Source organism: Chelon labrosus (assembly GCF_963514085.1).
Source record: "Chelon labrosus genome assembly, chromosome: 21".
In the NCBI taxonomy this organism is placed as follows: domain Eukaryota; kingdom Metazoa; phylum Chordata; class Actinopteri; order Mugiliformes; family Mugilidae; genus Chelon; species Chelon labrosus.
The window spans coordinates 13861853-13881947 of record NC_140354.1 but is presented as its reverse complement, the minus strand read 5'-3'; the positions used below and the strand labels follow the sequence as shown (position 1 = coordinate 13881947).

At 38.7% G+C, this 20095-nt stretch overlaps 1 protein-coding gene across 5 annotated transcripts in view; it reads right to left on the bottom strand.

Annotated features, from left to right (window-relative positions):
- Positions 1 to 7651: 7651 nt before the first annotated feature.
- rbfox1 (RNA binding fox-1 homolog 1) overlaps positions 7652 to 20095 on the bottom strand; it is a 55369-nt gene continuing 42925 nt past the window's right edge. For 3 of the 5 annotated variants that reach the window (XM_084570775.1, XM_084570778.1, XM_084570776.1), the window contains one exon: positions 17690 to 18481. In XM_084570775.1, the coding sequence (XP_084426901.1) occupies positions 18265 to 18481 (217 nt within the window). In that variant the 3' untranslated portion in view covers positions 17690 to 18264. Of the gene's footprint in view, positions 13356 to 17689; positions 18482 to 20095 lie in introns of those variants that run through there. The other 2 variants (XM_084570777.1, XM_084570779.1) reach the window with 1 other exon arrangement.

Here is a 20095-nt window from a genome sequence, read left to right as displayed (position 1 = left end):
GCGGAATGGCATTTAACTTGTAATCTAATACACCAGATGGTTTGCTACTCAGAACCGTGGGAAGCCTGGAAAGTTGTCCTTTGAAGCTGGGAAAGGGCAAACATGGACAAACCACCTGTCTATGAAGAATGTCAATCACTGTGATCTACAGTCTGAGGACCTGGAGAGGCTAGAAAGTATCCAGTGTAGGAATCCATGTAGTCTATCTTTGTAAGGAAGATTTGCACATAAAAGGCATTCTAGCCGTTCAATGCCATCAGAGGAAGTTATGTGGTATAGAGGTATATCTGGACAATGCTCCAACCTGTCTTCATGCCTTACATTGCACACTGAGAAACAGAATTTATACTGTATAATGTACTTTTATAGTTCTTGCAAAACCCACTGTAGATTTTTCTTTTGGGATTAAAAATCACATCAAGTACAAGGGTACAATACAACACAAATACAATGAAATCTGTACTGAAATGCAACATAGCCATCTTAAAACATAGTAGAAACGCCACCAAAAAATAAAAAAATAAACTAATTACCTATACTCAGTTGTTCAGCTAATGGCATTTAACCCAAACCGCCACTGTTCCTGAAACCAGCCGAATTGCTTCTGTCGCCTAAACCCAGGTCTCTGGTGAGCCGAGCTCTCTCCAGAACTATGACACAGTTTGTTACTTAATTCTTTAAAAAATAAAAAATGAAAAAAGTTGAATTTGATTCAAGCTGGCAAACACTAAGAAAATAATAGTTGTGCAGGAACAAGATTCCAAGGGCACAGGAATGAATATTGATGATCTCCAGATCTCAAGTGCCAGGATGAGGTCAAAAAACTTCCTTTAAGCCTTGGGTAATGAATTTATATCTCTAAATTTTCATTCCAGTCCATTAAATTTACTGTAGAGATTTGTTGTTATTCCATGAATTCCTAAGGATGATAGTCGCTTGAATAGGTTCAATCTAATGAGCATGCAGTTACCTCCCAATGAGACAATACAGTATCTTTATTTTAGGTATCTGAATTTTTACTTCTGCTCACAGTGCCAACTTTCCACAGGAGCTATGCTAATGAATTTTTAACCTCACCAAAGACAATGAACTCTTTCAAACATTCACAGACTGATTTGTATCAGCAAATCATTCATCCTTCCTATGTATATTATATAGTATATAGTGTATATTTACTTTCTATTTCTATTTCTATTTCTTGTAGATTTGTACATATGCAAATCTTGTATTTCTTTGCTTATACTACTACATTTTGTTTGTTTAATTATATTTATTTCATTTTTATTTTTATATACAGTATATTTTTATTTTATTTTATATTATTCTATTCTATTTTATTATTATTTTAAGTTTCTTACACCTATTTTTCTTTTTTAATTGCAGTTTTCAAAAGAGTTTTTAAGATAAAATAATTTCCCAGAGAGGACATTAGAGAAGTGTGTTACAGCGGCAGGGTACAATAGTGAAAATTACAGAAATTACAAAAAAAAAAAAAAAATATGAAAGATTTAATAAGGAAAATAGAATAATAGAACAAGAGAAACTCTATAAAAGTAAATATGTTAAGGTACAAAAAAATTTTACAAATTGTATCAGGTTTAAAGTAACTAACCAAAAAGCCAACTAATGAAGGTTGAAGGGGTAAGAGAGCAGAATACGCATAATGACTTTCATGACTATCATGAATAAAGACAAACTCCAGTAGGAGTTGCACCAAGTATTGCACAGAAATTACTTGAAGTAATACAGTGATTTTTTTTTATTTTTTTATGTGCAACTGAGCTACTGTGACCGAGTCAACTGACATAATTAGCTTCAAAATGTGAAGCACCAGTGTAACATGCGGTGCACGTCCACAAGATGGTGCACAAAAACCATCGAAAGACAAGCCTCTGCATTTAATACACTGGATGCACATGAGCAAGATGTCACACTGTACTGTACTCCCTGGAAATAGGTTTCGTTCTTATTGGATGACTCTGTAGTGTCTAAAATGTGGAAATCAATGCCATCAGAGGAAGTTATGTGGTCTGTGTTGGAGATTTTCCCCTAATTTTAATCAGAAGGAATTGTTGGAATATAGAGATGTTTTTGCATATGTGAACATAAACCTGAGCCATTTAAACAAGATGGAGATTGAGAGTTTGGATATTGAAGGTGACAACAGGAGCCAGGAAGAAGATTGTGGGAAGAGCGTGATGAATGCATTGCCTTTCAAAAAGCGTAGGGTCTTCTAATTAATTTAAACGCTTTCGACATATTCAGCTTTTTTCTTTTGATCTGAATCCAGTGTGGAATTTTCCTACTCAGTGTGAACGCTCCCTTCACGAACCTGTTTACGTTCCAGTCGAAATCTACAGCCTAATTAATCCAATGTTCACAACCCGCAGCTACAAACGGAAAAAAAATGGGTCGGAAAGAATTTAATTCATCCTCAGAGATGTTTTTTTATTATTATTATTTCGTGCCAAGGATGCTCACTATACATTGAGAAAATAAATATTTAACTAACTGGTATGCCAGATCCTGGCCATGATTCAAGAATTATATATCAAAGGTAAATAATTACACATATTTGTAATAGCAGAGTTAAATTAAAATTTAAAATTTGTATGACTGGTTCAGAAACTGTAGTACTTATGTCACTTACGATCTTTTAGAGTTTAGTATACATGCTCAGAGAGTTCAATATCATTACGGTCAGAATTACTATTATGATCATTAAAGCAAACTGTACTTCTACAAGAGTTTTATTAGGAATTTAGGGTTAGTTTTTAAAATAATTAAAGAGTTACATAATTCTTAACCAAATTTGTAATAAGCCCATCTGAGCAATAGATGGAGCTTCAGTACTGGATAGCACAACCCTGCTACCGTTGAGGCTAAAGACACAATGGTTCAGTGCAAATTCTGACAATAACCCAAACGTCTCAGTGCATGCGTCTCTAAATTTCCAGTCCACGATGAACTTTACCTCCGTTTAACTGCGCGGTTAAAAACGGGCCCCATTAATGACCCAAACACTGACTCCTGACCCGTTTCATGATGGTGATTAATGGGGGGGAAGCAGACAGAAGGCGAGGCAGCGCACCCTTTGTCCTTTTTAAAGATTATTTGGTGTGCGTGGACGGTGTGCATACAGATGAAGTGACTGGCAAATCTGCCTACAAACAAACCAACCTGATAACAAGATGTACTGATTAAGGTTAGGTAGTAATCAGGTAACGTGAATCAAGTGAATTTAATGAGAGTTTGGAACTTTTGGAAAGACCTGCCCCGGTAATTAATTTCATTCTTTTATTTTTCCATGATAAATTTGCTGTTGTCTTTTTGCTGCTGCTCTTGACAGCCACTTGAATTTAAAAAAAAAAAACAAACAAACAAACAAAAAAACATTGAGGTTTCCTCAGTGCTGTCAGAAAAAAAAATAAAGACCCAGAAAGGTTTTTATTCCGTTAACGGTTCAGTGACACTTTTCCGTAAATGCGATTTCCCAACATGAAAGGCTGTTTGAAGGTCTGCTCTTCTGTGCTAGAAACACAATTATTGTGGAGAGGGGTTGCATTTATTTATTCACTAACTATATTTATTATCATACCTGCTGTAATTGAATTCATTTACAGCTACAGACAGTGTGTTAGTCAGCACTCTATAACCTGAAAGAACAGCCGTCGCAGGTGTTTGTCTTATTTAGGCTGTTTTCTCTGCATGTGCAAGCATTTAATTGTAAATTGTAACATCCAAGCTCGACTAAATAACCAGTTGATTAACAATGGCCAGCTTTTAATGAAAAAATAAAAAAAATCAAAATTTGGCGCGTTTTCGTGCAGCTTCACAGCATCATCAATAGGTGGCAGTGTAGTCTGTTTACGGCTGTGTTTAACAGAGAAGAAGACGGTGGAAATTTTGAAAGCAAAACAGGATGTCTGCCCACTGCCAAAAATAACCAAAGAGGAGGATTTTTAAGGTATTTTTTTTCACACTACATCCCCAACACTTTTGGGACAAAGACAAAGAAATGCAATGATGTCTATGCATTCAGAAATACAGCCATATGACAACAATAGGTGCCATACATGTTCTTTTCTAGAGGCTGAGACAGCTCAGAACTTCTTGCTAAATAGTTTTTCCATCTCTCATTTAACTCTTTTTCAAAAACAAAAAACTGTGGAAATCACTTTCAAAATGTTTCCATCTCAACTAGTTTTTTTTTTTATGATTCTGTTCAAATTTGAACAAAAATTGCAAGAAAAAAAGGTACTTTTTTTAATGCTATTTTTTTTTTAAAGAAAATCAAATCTTTAAAAACTTTTAAAGTGACGTACTGTATATACCATAGGCCGTTTATAAATGCCACAAAATGAGGTGAATATTCCTTAGCGCAGTCTATATTTAGGCTATGCACTACATTTCATGTTTACGCTGCACACAGCCCGGCTGAAACTTCTCACAGAGTGACGACTACCAAAACTAAAAGAGGAGTAATCACCAATCAGAGACCATCGAATATGTGTTACTTCAACATGGTTATTTCAGAAAAAAAAAACACAGTGTAGTGGTTGGGCATCGATCAAGTTGTTCTGATTTTGCAAATTTATTTATTTAAAGCCTCTACGTCCTTTTCCTCTATCCGCTTTCCAGAACAGTGCACGTCTGAGAGCTCTTTTGCCCTGGAAAACTAGTTGTGCATTTATAGCAGCAGGGCTGAGGCCGGCGAGGGCACTGTATAAGACATCTCTTGTCCCGTGCGCTCCCAATGTCATTTTTATACCCTTCTACTCCCTTTAAATGATCTGACTCATGAGTGACACGCACGCACAAAAAAAAATAAAAAATAAAAAAATCCTCATCATCAGCTGCCTCGGCTACGTTTTCATCTGCAGAGCGGTTGTCATCACAATTCTCCAATATCAAAGAAAATGCTGCTGCGAGCTAAACCTGTATCCAGCTGCGGTGCCATCGTGTTACTGTGATAATAGACAAATAGACGCACTCTGTATCATTGTGTTTGGATTTAGGAAATGGAACAGTGAGACAACACTACCAACCAACTGGAAAAAACAGGAATACTTTTACTGCTTGCATCCTTGTACCATCTAATTACAAAAAAACAAAGCTGAGTGCTTAGATAAATTCAAAAAAATGCATAAAATATGATAACATAATAGTATGCTTAATTTGACTTTACTATAACTATAATAATGGAACAAATTTTGAAAAAAAATTTCAGTTTGATTACTTTGAACAGATGATGATATACGCAAGACTCAGCACACACATACACACTCATAATATATCTGTATAATCTATGCTGTGTTCAAGGCACAAGTATGGGAAACTATAGAAAAGTCCAATCACAAGAAGCTCAGTGTCTGTGACTCTTATCACAGAGAGGTTGAAGGAAAATGGTCCCCCTTTTTTTTTTTCTCTCAACATTTTTCTCCTGAATTGCAGAATTAATAAGTGCTTTGAGTTATATCTCCCCCCACATGTGACCCGCTATGCATTAATTACTGATCACCTGTTTCTACGCTGGTGAGACATAATTACCTTCTGTAATGTGAACCCTTCATCAAATTTAAACATTTATATTGCTTATCTTTCTGCCTAACCCCCTCCGCCCCCAACCCCCGGCTAAAATTTTCTAATTACACTAATCAAACTGAGCCGTAGAGTCATTCTTCTCTTTGCTTCAATTAGAAAAGCAGGGATGACATGCATATTTCACGTGAGTCCGGAGTACTCCACATCCAGTGTGGTGAAATGAAAAATAGTGTCTGGTGTCACATTAAAAAGTGCTGCAACAATAATTGCATTTAAATAAATAACTGTAACCTCTGTAGACATAGAGACATTATCAAGTCAAAATGTTTTTTAGAGGCTAATGTAGAAAATGAATGGACAGAGACACTCCAATAACAAATCATTAAGGTGACACTTGTTCATTTCAACTTGGCAAAATTGGATGGAACTCCTTAATGAAACTAGTTAAACAGCTCGATCAAGTGATTAAGAGCAGCGAAGTCAAGGATACAGAGATGGTGCTGCTTTAAAGTAGGAGTTGTATGAGTTCAATCCACTTAAAACACAGTAGAAAGTAATGCTATGCAACAGTGAAACCTTATTTTCGACCTGAATACATATGCTGAGAACAATCAGCTTATGTGCTGATGTGTGATATGTATAGCCTGTATAAAAACAGGCTGTGAATCAGCACCATCAATAGCATTTAGCAGTACTCCGGGTTAAAAAAAAAACGCCTTCTCCGTGTACTACACCTAAAGGTCTAATAACTTTGACAATGAAATTAACCAACAAATTGTTGATTTGCAGCCGCAGGGTGTTTCATGAAGTCGTTAACTGAATGCAATCCAGAGGATTTGGACCGTTAGCGTTGGCGGATGCCTTTTCAGATGATTGTGCATTGCAGTAGTACTTCTGCTGTATTTCAGGACCGACTTACATATTCTGCACGTCACGGCAGAATGGACTTCCACACGCTTGATAAACCGCTGCTAGTTTGCTGCAGTGACTCACTGGGCTCCTCACCTGTCTTCTAGGAGGCGGCCATGTTGTTATTATGACATGATCAGTGACTAGTCGACATGCTTAAAGCGTCATGGCACAGCAGCAAAGTCGACAAACCAACTAGTCGACTCAGTACAACCCCTACTGCCAAGTAGTGTTGTTGAGGAACATTATGTCAGCTATTCTAATAATAACAATGTGATGATCGTTGCCATAGAGGTGAAGCCTGTCTGTACTTAAGTTCTGGAAGAGCTCAAATGACTCATAAAAACCACAGGACATTTTTTACTGAGCTGTCTGTGGCTCTTGCAGAAATTTACCAAGCTGACATCAGAGAAGCTCGTTTGAAGTGGAACGGTACATTGGTCAAGGCAGTGTCGCTGGGGACACTGCTGCCTGAGGAAAATGGAAAAATCAACTTCAACCAACAAGAAAAGTTACACACATGTTCTTTTTAGACTTTTACAGATGTTCATCAAAAGACTCAAGCAGGTCTGCCTTGTTGCACTGTCCAAATCTTCTTCCAAACAGCGCAAGTGTAGCTCACACTCGACTAAAATCAAACATTTGAAAACGATTCATGTAAAAATCCTGTTTGTCTGGAAAGCTGTAGGGAACTGACACTTTTTTGCCCTGGTGTATGCCAGTCACACAATGTTTTATTTGACTTTTTCCCCTCAAACCTCTCCAATAGATGTGGAGAGTGCAAAGATAGCGTGACCATTACAGTCACAATAGCACCATTATCTGGCATACACCAGGTTGAAATGAACCATAATGATCCTGACTCATGTCATATGAATGCATATTTCTGCGCCCGTTAGAGAATATAATGCTTCTAAAACAGCTAAATTCCCATCACAAACCAACGACCTCAACCTTTGCTACAACCACACTAACAGGTGCTTGCTTTAGTGAAACTAAATGGCCAGGGCCGCCTCAGAAACATGGGACTAAAACAGCAGTTTTAACAGTCACATTTAACACTTCTGCTAACGTGCTCATATCTTAAAAAGTTGCGCGCACCCCTCTAAGAGGTGGAGGCCCATGGCAATGCTGCCAACTGTCACGGCCAGAGCAGCTGAGACAAAGTTTGTGTGCTTGGATGAAACACACAGTAATTACAGTGTGCAGAGAACAGAGGCCAAAATGCGCTGAGATTTCTGATTTTGCAGACCGTTATAAACACCCCATTGCCATAGTAACCACAAGAGAAGAATGGATGCTTGTCGACGGCACCAAGACTAGAGCACATACTGTAATTTTGTGGTGCAGGCTTTTGAGCTCTGACACAGTAACTCGTGGCCTAGGTTAGACTAAAGAAAAGGTTCAGTAAAAAAAATGTCAGCATTGGTGGCCGGATTGAGACCTTGTGTTGAGCCCAGGTCTGCTGCCAAAGATTAGCATTTTTCTTGCTGCCACCTGAGCCTCCACAACCTATTTGAATTTCACTTTATTATAGTTACACCACTTTCTGTTTTTGCTGCAGAGTCATCTTACATGAGGATTAAGTGAGCTGAGCAAATTCAATGTCCAATAACATTGAAAGATTTGTTTGTATGAAAGCTTGATATATGGACTGATCCATTGTTTTCTAGAAACGATCCAATAAGACAGCCTGTAGTTTGTTTTGGCTCCCCCCACACACTGTGCTGCTATCCAGATGTCTCTAAAGCACTAAATGTGAATTAATATGCCGCTTAAAAAAAAACCAGCACCAAATGAATCCATTACTTTGTTAAGTTTGAGTGATGTCTGGTAAAAACTACAGTGAACTGACTTTTTTCTTCTCTTGTGGGGATAAATTGACATGGATACAAAAGCCACAGACGAAGCAGAGAGGTCAAAAAGCATTGCCGAGGTCGGCCAATACTAAGAGCACGGTTAGACCAAATGCATTCTGACAGGCTCGCAAATCCGTCCACGGCGAAGACCTCGCTTGAAAGTTTCTAAAAGACAGAACAGGCGAAAGGATTTTGAGAAAACAAAACTTTATTAATGGTTATTGATTAGTGGAAGAACCATAGTACATGCACATACAATGACTGGGTAGGAAGCTTTGAATTTTGAACCACAACACCTACTGGAAGCAGAGCTTGTATAAAGTAGTTGCGGAGCCAGACATTCAGCTTAATGAGGACTCTTAAGTCTTCCAGTTTCTGGTCGACTGGTCCTCACACACAGCACACAGACAAAGGTTTGAACCACAGGGGCCAAGCAACCCCAAGGCTCTTACTGCTGCCTTTTTTAATAATGTGATGCATCCGAGAGTTTTTCATATCTAATTTGTCATAAATACAAAAAGGAGATATGTTACGACACCACTAATTGGGAATAGTTGTAAACAGAATGTAGCACAGGAGAGGCCTGTAGGCTGGCTTGCAATGCAGCCAAAGCCGATCTCCCGTTGCCCGCGTAGCGCTTTTCAAATGCACTACAGATTTATTCCATTAACTTCTATTTACATCATAGTTTAGCCTGTTCACAAATCATTTATTTCTCATATTTATTTAGTATTGTTATATTCAAACAGTTATTTTTCAAAGATTAAAGGTTGAGTTCTAGAAAACAACAGAAAGTATGACATGAGAGGAAGGACAACGGATCAGAAACAGCAAAACTGATTTAAAAAAAAAAATAATAATAATAACAAATATCAAGGAAAATTACAATTACAGCACTGATATGTTTCGGGTTTATGTGAAAATTACAAGCTGCGTGTGCAAAATGGTACAGTCGAAACAACAACAACAAAAAAGATGTATTAATGATAGTATCTACATAGTGATTACAATATTTGTAAAGATTTAATAAAAATCTGAATATGGTTTTAAAAAAAAAAAATAATGAGATACCTCACCCTGACAACTGATCTACTCTTCTAAATCTAAAACATCATACCATTGTGTATTTCATATAAGAGAACATCTTCACTGCACAGTTCAAATATAATACATTGTTGGATTATTATACTTTACCCCCCTAAAATTTAAATTCTGAAAAAAGAAAAGAAAACAAAGCAATATGAACAAAAGAATAAAATAGACACAGCAGCTTTGGCCACTGATAGATATACATTTTTTTTTTTTTTTTTTTAATCTGTCCCGTAATATAAAAGTCATCAATTATACCAATGAATATATTGGAAGTTTATATAAAAACATCTATGTGGCCAACACTACTTTGTATGGAAGAGGATTAGTGCCACGAAATGGTTTCATCTCCAGAAGTCAGAATTCTGTGATTAAAGCTCGACTTTCTTCCCCAGGACCCCGACAATTCTGCAATTAATTTGAAAACTATTATTATCATTTTTAACTCATGTGGCCCCAATTCTTTTTCATATCCTAGCATGTGGACTAAGTGATTAAATGGCCGAACAGTATAACTTTGCCATGGCAATCCTTTTTTTTTTTTTTTTTTTTAAATATTATTTATTTATTTTTTTTTTTTTTTCTCCATGTCGCATAATTCTATGTAGAATCTTGACTATACATATAAACATGCCCAGATATGTCCACCAGAAACCTTTGGCTTGAAGTCATGTAAGATATAACCGCGTCATTTAGTCAATAAATCTACAGCCTGAATAACATGGCGACTCACCATTCTCTCCTGAATAAGAAAACCCGAACTACGTCTCTGTCCTCGGTGAAAGCTGAGGGCAGCTTTTGGATGCTACCAGTTGTTATTTTATTCAGAGATATTGACTTAATTACCACACTATCTCAAGATAATTTACAAAAAGTGCAGAGATGCCATCACTACGGAAGTACATTTTTGCCATTATGAAAAGAAAAACATGTTATTACCAAAATGCATTGCATTCACCAATGGAAAAAAAACAACTGGTCACCTCATTTAGTTCTAATGACTTGGTATCTTATAATTACAAGATGTTTATCTTGCAATTATTACTAATTATTTGTAGCCAGCCTAATCAGTGTAGCCATAGGAACTGATGTTGCCAGGTTGTTGCGTTCGTCGGGTCAGTTAAGAAGTGGCACACTGTGTTTTTGCTGAATGTTAATAGCCGGGCTTTCATGCCGAGGCCAATACATGTACAGCGAGGAGTTGCGGAGAGGCGTCTGTGTAATCACCATAAGCTGAAACAACACACGTAAGGTCAAGTGATTCATCAGCGTTAAGTGATCAGTCAAAACATCCACTGCAACTAGCCATTTCCCTGGAATGTAGTGGTATAGAAACACTTTGGGCCCAGGCTAATGTGGTGCCAGCTGCTGCAAGCAAACACATAAAAAAAGAAAAACGAAACAAGGGCCGCAAGCTGTGTGTCTGTAAGTTGGAACACATTTAGAGGAGGAGGTGGTGTATTAGGGTTAGTATTAGTGGTTAAAACAGTGGCACCCAGCCTTTACTCGCAAAGCTGGAGGGGAAGATTGAATGGGTGGAATGCGTGTTGCTGACAAGGGGCATTAATTACAAGCTGGTTTGGGCGCCGTGTACACACAGCACATTTACATCCAAATATAAATGTAGTTAATTTAGTAAAGCTATAGTTCCGGCAAAAAAATAAATAAAACATGGACGGTTTAACCTTATTAGAGGCCCCGGGCAAAACTATGTTGTTGGGCCACTAGTTTCATTATTCCCCCAGACATCTAAGAAATGACCAGTACTGCTGAAACGGTCAATCAATTCATCAAATGGGAGAAAATTAACCATTCACTATTAAACTGGGCTCAGGAAAATAATGATAGGTATGTTTCATGGTGTCTGAAATATATTCTCTAATATACAAAATAATTTAGCTATACTGATTACAAAAATACTAGTTGGTGGCAGCCTTACAGTTATTGAATGATGGAATAACATAACCTTTTCCAAGGTTTTCTCTGTGTCCACCAGACACAGAGGAGAAGCGTGAGCAATTAGATGAGACACGACTGGTGCATCATCTCTGGTCATGTAAAACAATCCCGCTCAGATTTTGGATGGTCATTTTGAAAGATTAGAACCACGGCATGGATGGCTCGAATGCAGTTTTCGTTCTAATTCAGTGGAACAAATTCCTAACAAAGTTCTGATTAATCAGAGAGAACTTATAGCTGTTGAAGACCCTGGAGGTCAAGGGGACACAGAGGAAGACGCTGGCTCGTAGTAATGCTATTAATCCAGTTGAGAAACAGCAAAACAACAAAAACATGACAAGATTAACATCATGAGACACCCTGGGCAGGCAAAAGTTTGTCGTTGGGTGCCTCGTGATTGCCTAACTTTATTACTTCCCTGGAAAATGCTCTAGAGTGCTCTGAAATAGTCAGTCGATTGGCATTCTGCTACCAAAAATAGCTCAAAAGTCAGTACCAGTTTCTCAAATATGACCATGTTGTATTTTATATATTTTCTAAGACAGTAAACTTTGACATCTTGGAGTCAAACAGACAAAAAAAGACATCCAAATACAGAAAACAAAGATTTTGTCCGAACAATCAGTTGATTGATAAATAAAATATTTACTGCGACTGTACAGTTGGTATGTGATGGAATAATACAACCTTTCTCAAGTTAGGTTTTGCTAGATTTTGATCGGGTTTGAGAACCAAAAAAAAAAAAAAAAAAGAATTTGTTCCACTGCATTAATTTAATCAGTTGCAACACATTTCGTAAACAACATTATAAGAGGGGAACTGCGGCTTTTGGAGGCCCTGGAGGTCGGGGGCACCTGGGCCGTTGCCGGTTGGTAGTCCAGCCTTTGGCCGTCCAACCTGATGCAGCACAGAAAAGGATGGGACATGGTGGGTGTTGAATGTTTTCTCACGTTTGAAACAGACAATCACATCTTGAAATTGTAAGACACAAAGTCAAAAATGCACGTTCTCTTCCATGGTGAATGCAAAGCAGAACCTTGTATTGCACTAAAAAAAACAACAACAAAAAAAACTAGGCTACAATACATGTTATTTTCATGACTATGCAGACACTACATAGAATTTTGTCTTAGGCAATTATAAATGTTTTGGTTTGGTAAAGTAATTATGAGCGTGTGATAGTTAATAAAAGTCTTTATTTATATCCAAGATGGTGGACTTCTCTAACCTGCCGTTTTGTCTATGTTCATGATTCCAAGGCATCTTTACTTCCTCCCAAATCAAAAGAACAACAAAAAAAAAGAAATCTATCATTGCTTAGTTGAAAGAGGAAGTGCCAAAGAGGACTGAGAGAAGAAAAAACAACACTTGACTAGCATAGTCACTTTAACACTTTTACAAAACATAAAAACCCCAAAGTGTGACTATGACCTATTTTACAGGGTTGAAGTTCTATACAAGCCCTAACAATTAGAATCTGATAAATATTTCCTTTGTGTCCTAATCATTACTCTAGCAGCTCTCTATTAGTACCATGGAAAAAACCTCTACAGCTGATAAACTATGTTTAAATCTTTAGAAATTAAAAACCCACAATATCAAAATACACAGCACAAAATATCTGAGGTATAAGATGAAAAATATCAGCTGTCATTTTATTCTTCTTCTTTTTTTTTTTTTTTCTTGTACTTCTCTCTTAGGAGATGCTGAAATGATGCACAAACTGCATGTACTGTATTGCAATACCCAGGCCTCAGTAACGTCTCTCCTCATTCTCTCTCTGTCGTTCGCCATTCGCTCACACACACTCATGCGCTCACACACTTTCTCTCTCTGTCCTGTTGGAAGGTTGAGTATAGGTTGGAGGTGTTGCTAATAGGGTGCGAAGCGGCTGTAGCCTCCCCGGTATATACTAGCCTGGAGAGAGGACAGCACCAGCCCCACGTCGTCGGCATGGCTCCGAGTTTTGGCATCTGTCAGCGGGGCGAACGCGTTCTGAAACACACACACAAACATGCATGGACAAACACGATGACATACACACACACACACACAAACAAAGGCACACATTCGCCCGAGAGAATGCAAACACACACACGCAGATTCGTAGAAACACCAAGGTACACAAAGACAAGGAAAACACACACACACACAAACACACAAAGCCTTGTTAGCCCCACTCCTGAACAAACTACAACTAGAGTTTCAACATTACATTACCGTCATTCCAGTGCAAACCCATGGGGGATGAAAAGACCAATGATCGGCGCAATCGTCATGCAGCAAGCACAGCGAGGCGGTTCATGCCAGGAGTGCATGCCAACAGCTAAGTGAAAGAAATCCAGTCAATACAAACTATAAATAAATGGAGGCGAAAAAAAAAATGTCAACAAGTGATTTCAAGCAGAATGTGTACCAGGAAGGGTTCGGTTTTTTTTGTTTTTTTTTTGGATGGATCGTGCTGTTTTTCACTGGGTGGTAGTCATGCAGCAATTAGCAACAGTCATTTTAGACAGTTTAGGCTGGGTTCTTTCTTTCCCGTTTATGTCACAGTTGAAAAAAAAAATAAAGCTAGCGGTTTTCTCTGGAGTGTGACCGGATGAAATTGCACGTGTCAGTGTTTTTACCAAGCTTTTTTTTTTTTTTTTTCCAAACCTGAAACGACATACCAGTCATACAGCTGGTATTTATCAAGTCTGAAATGGCCAGGCGAGCATAACTGAAGTCTCAACTTTATGGAGAATATTGCTCCTATTTCTGGTGAGGTAACCCCGTCAACATATAAAATAGTTTCCTCCTAGCTAGTGGACATTCCAGGGTGTAGTGTCGCTGCTCTTTTTGGGTTCAAACAACGCTCCAAACCAGCAATCAACATGACAGATATGGTGACAGGAAACATATTCATGGATGTTGCTTCCTGGGGGTATACATTTGGGGAACTCTGTGGTTGCAGTCACTTTCACTGGGCGTTGACTAAATTGCGTCAATTTCTTCAACCTGCCGCCTGCAAACATTGAGTCACCAAAGATTTATTTGCTGAATTCCATTGCCATTACATTGTCGCTTGTCACTCCATTGTTGAGAGTCTATGCCAGTTTTGTTGCAACAACCCAGACCTTGATTACGTTTGGTTTGTTGGTGTTTCCTTTGTTTGATGGTAAGGGTGTTTCACTGACTGACAAAGAGGGGGAATTCTTGCTGTCTCAGACTACAACGAAAATTCTGTTTTGTGTAGAACTGTGGCCATTGTATAGAGCTCTAAATGCAGCCGAATCTGTTTATCTTTCCACTGATGATGTGAGGATGTTAGACTGTGACCGAGCCGCTTCCTGTGACCAGAATGATCGCATTAAATTGTCTTTGGCGAGACATGATTTGCGCATGTATGACGCATCATTGATTTATTGGATATTTTGTAAGATCAGTGGAACTAGATATGCGGTGATTGCGTTTGGACTTCTGAGCAGGCAAGAGCAAGCGGTGCATTAGATCGGAAAAATGGTCTGACGGGCGGGAAGATTACATCCCAATTCACTTAATTGCGTTTCCCTCACTTGAGTTTTTTTTTTCTCTCCGTCACACCGTTCCACTGAAGATCGGGGGAAATGCAGGAAAATCAAGGATAACGAGGAAAACCTGCCTTTCGTTCTGCATCGTTCTATAAAGAACAAAATGAAAGCCATGTGCATGTTTTTAAAAAACCTGCAGGCCACATTTACTGTATTTATTCTGCAGTGACCAGACTTCACTACTAAGAAAATAAACAAACATGAAGCATTTCTACAAGCACTACCACATGTATCAACTGATAATTAACTGACATCAGATGTATCAATATTCTGATAGTAAATTCAGTATTTAATAATCCATGTTATGACTGGAATGGCTTATAATTTGCAGAATAAATTAAGCACTTGCAGTGTTTCAGGGAAAAGAGAAAATTAAGTCGATACAGTGACTGAATGGAGGACAACGATGCATTTATTTACTAATTGCTGAAAGACATTATATAAGATTGTGAAGAGTTGTTAGTGGCTAATAAGAAGCAAAATGGTGAACAAAGGTGATCTAAGCCTTGGGGTTAATGAAAATGTGAAGGGTTCTGGTATTGGTTTGTCCCATTTGGTAGGAAACAGCAGCGATATTGAGACAAGGTTTCAAAGCATCATGATTAGGTATAAAAAGACGTGTCTATCGAGCAAAAGAGTTTAGCTGATGTGCTCTAACGTGCTTGCACTCCCCTTCGCCCTCTTCCAATGGACCGATTTCCTTGTGAGATATGTGAGGTATGATCTAATAAGGAAACTGTGATGTACCAAGGAACAGCGGCTAGACAAATGAGTGAGTTACTACATTCAGACAAAAATGCTCATTAACCTACTTGGGCAACTCTGTGCAGTTGTATGGCCTGTTTGGGCAAAGGTAGGACTCGCAGTTTTTGTTTTGATTAATTACAGCGAAGCTGAGTATGGATTTCTATCCAGTTCAGAAGGCATCGTTTCGCAAGTTTCTACCGTCTTTCCTTCCAGTCCGCCCCCTTTCTTACTCACTACTTTCCTCCCTCGCCTCCTCCCTGCAGCTGCGACACCACAAGGGATTTAATTATCAAAATGACTAATTATTTCATTACCAGGGAGTGCAGGGTGAGGTGGTATCCACCAAATTAGAAATATAATAACTAACATGGACTGGGCTGCCAAGGCATGAAGACATTCATCACCTTTTACAGGCGGGATTAATGTGGCATTTGGACTGCCGTTAGCAGCACAGACAAATTCAATTAAGTTTAAGTGAGGAGATGTCAGCGCTGCTGAAAAGCTCATGCACAGTGACTGAAGAAGAGAGTGGGGTGGAGGGTAGGGGTATGAAGCAAGACTGTGGAGTGCAGCTGGAGAAATTCAATATATATAGCTAGTAATGCAGTTGTTTCTAGTGTATGAACAAATAGTCTAATAACAACAATACAATTTGGACAAGGTCTGTTTAGTGGACACATTGTATGCTTTGGCTGTGCCTGAACAGTATTTGTATTTGCAGGAGTAAGCACTTCATGAAAAATTACCTGTTATTGCAACGTGTCAGATACGTTTAATCAACTCCTAACCCTAAGCCTTTATATTGTAGTTGCTCACCTCAGTTACAGTTACCGCTACTGTTACTGCACACTGCACAGTGCAGATTGCTTGTAAATGTATTGTGGTATTTTGAAAGTGAAATATCTCTGCTTTAAAAAATCTGTATGTACAGTATCTTGTCTTGTCTAGTTTGGAGGGAAGTAATTTGCACAGTCACTCTTTATCTTGGATCAAACCGCTGAAGTGAAAAGGTTAGACTAACCAAACTGGCCCGTCATATCCGAGCCAATGACTCTTTTATTTTGGGAAAGTCAAAGAACTCAGTTAAAATCTACCATCTAGACCTTGTACATTCAAAGTGAGACGTGTGCCAAGGCACATTTCCCATGGGCACTGGACTCTGCCAAAGTTGTACCTTTTCATCGATATCATGGAATAAGATCTCCTGTTTTTCAGTTAACAGTGCTCTGAGTTTAAGTGCTCTCTGGTATTCTTGAGTGAAAACTGGAATGTATTTAGTGGAGATGGCGTGTCACAATGCAGCGTTGAAGAGGGAACTCAGTTTAAAGGCTAAACTGTCATTTAACTGGCCAGTGCAAACTTCACCTATGGTAAAGGACTTTGGGTAGCATCCTAAAACAATGAGATCACATATACACACTGCCCCTGGACAGACACATTTAAGATGGTTTTCCTGGCAGTTCAAACTGTAAGAATCTCTGACCTATTTTGGACATCTTAGATAGATGCAGTTTATTGTGGCCTACAGACAATATTGCATTAACCTAAGGCATTCATTGACTTCTCAAAACTCACACTGGCAATTCAGGACTAAAATTATGGCCACTTAAACTCTGTCTTGTAGTAAATCATCAAAGCGAAGTTGCCAGTGAAATGTTCTGAGCTGCTATAATAGTACAGTCTGTCTCAAGTGTCAAATACAACTACAACTGTCTTTCTTGTAGTCCCGTAGTTGACATTACTTGTCTAATTCACACTCGGGCAAAAGTGGGTACTAAAGCGCAGACTACAAACTCTCCAATTACTTCTGTTTTCCATTGTGTTGGATAATAAGAGTGACTTGATTGCATGATTTGCATAAATATATAGTGGCTTATACAATTATAAGATCACTTCTTGAACAGATTTGAAGATGAGCAGATGGACAGAGTTTAGCTTTTGAAACCCTTCTAAAAATTACACATCTGCAATCAGAAAATCATGTGGTCGGGTCCTTTGCTTTTTACACCACAAACAAACCTCACCAGAGAGCAGAGTGAGAGCCTTTCAAATGCCATCATTCTGGTTGTCTGGGGTGCACCAATGTTCGATTTATGCTAAGTTCTTTTAAGGAGTGTATTAAATACTATCCACCATGTATCAAGTTTTGGTAATTCTAATGGTACATGCCAAAAGAAAAAAAAACACCCACATTTGGTGGATGGGCATTGATTTTATATTCCTGGAAGGCAAGGTTCGTCTTGGTCCAAGTTTGATTTTACACACAGTTCCAATCTACAGATAGTTCCTTGTCATAGTCATAGTTGTGGGACAAATGCATTGCTAGCTATCAAACTGTAGGCTTCAATAGATCAAAGAGGAGCACCGCTGATGTGATTGATGCTAGTGTGCTTGGTAAGGAGTCATGATAAATATGACTCAAGATCAAGCCCAGATTTCTGGCTCACCCAAAAATTCCAAAAAACAAACAAATTATCAAAAATAGTTTTCATATTGGTCCAATGACTGTTAGGAAGTTTTCAGTATCCAAACAAATCTCCGAATTTGCTTTACACTGACTAAGAATCGTGTGGTCAGTTAGTTTTTAGTTAGCTATTGTCACTCTGCGCGAGCACGTGCATGGGATGCAGACGAAACCAAGATTCATTTTGATGAAGTTGGGATGCACGATGTGGTGATCCCTGTGACTGGGGACGAGGGATGCGCAGGCAGGTTATGACAAGTCTTACCATGGCACCAACGCTGTATGTGGCTGCTGGAGTGAGTGTGTGGTTGTAGGGGTCGGCAGCATATACTCGTCCGTAACTGCAACACATAAGATAACAGTAGATGTCAAATAATGTTGTGCCAGTATAGCAACGACTACAAATAATTACGCAGTTGTTTGTCTGTGATTTACTTACCAGTCAATAGTGATATACAACTGGGGTTAATATAAATATAAACAGGGGTTACTTACTACTCATTGCTCTTAAGAAAAAAATAATGATTATTTTGAACATTAAAATATCAAAATGATGTAATGGCATGTAAAAATAAAGACAAACATGATTTGATTAGTAAACCTCCAATGAGGATTTTTCTACTCTAGATGTACAGCTACGAGCCAGATAATGGCACAAGAGGACCAGAGAATGATGAAATTATTAGGAATAATATTCAAAGCAAACTCCATGGAAGGCTCACAAGTAGCTGTGGAGATATGCTCTATGTGGACTATTTTTTTTTTTTGTTGAGTGGAACATTTTGCTTGTGATTTTACGTTCCACTCCTGTGGAGAGGGAAGGGGTTGTTGTTATATACTACGGTCCCTCGGGCAGTCAGAGGAAATTGGCTAAAGAGGAGACACGTCTTCACGATACACGTAAAGGAACACAGCACAGCCTTAATATATAAATGATCAAAGAATAGACCATCAGCAAGCTGTCTGTTTTTAGCAAGAAATAGAGAGCTGCTGTGTTTATTCTTAGTAGCTTCCATGCTGTGGCCAACCAGCCCTCCCTTATCCTCCCCAGTCCTAGTCCAGTCATGATAAGGGCCAATCGGGGCCAGGGCCTGTGCCCATAATTGAGCTGATTTGCATAGCAGCCCAGTGGTTGAAGCGATTAGGAGTTAATCCCGATTAGTTTTGGACATTGCTATTCACCACGCGGCACCCCCCCATCCCCTCCCCCCACCCCACCCCCCCAACACCCACACTCAGCCCAGCACTGCGTTTGACCTATCTTATCTCGCAGCGCAGAGAGCTAACCCATCATCAGTGTGTCTGTGTGTGTGACCGAGCGTACGCGAGAGTGTGTGGTAAGCTGCAACTACAACACAAATTCAAATGCAATTTGAGTCAAATGCATTTTTAAAGTGACCCTGAGGTGAAAAGATAAACACGGAAACAAGAATTTCAACAGCTCTACAAAATGGTTGGGAGCTTGGTCAAATGCACAAGGTTTTGGGATGGAGTGAGACCGAGAGAGACCGTGAGACCATTTAGGAGACTGAGTTACTTTCTGAAATGCAAAGTTATGCAACTATAAAACCATATAATGCACTCCGCGCTGATGACCTCAAACTGCCTTTTTGCTTGGTTATTTTGCAAGACATTGCAAAAGAGTTTACCTTTCATATACGCAGCAAGTATTTATGTTTTCTATCTTGGTTTTTGAAAGAAAGATGAGATCAGTCTAGTGCATGGGTATTATTTACAGTAGCAGCTCTCTGAGGCTGTACTCGGGCACAATGCTTTGAGATAATGTCAAGCCAACATTCTCTCAATGCGCATTGGCTACAGAACTGAACTGAAATGCATCCTGTAGTAATTGAAAAAATTCACTCAGGCAAATGCGGTAGACGGTCAAAGACAGTCATCTCTACCGCAATGCATCTGTTACACTTGCAAAGATGCAATGGTAGGGCTCTTTAGAG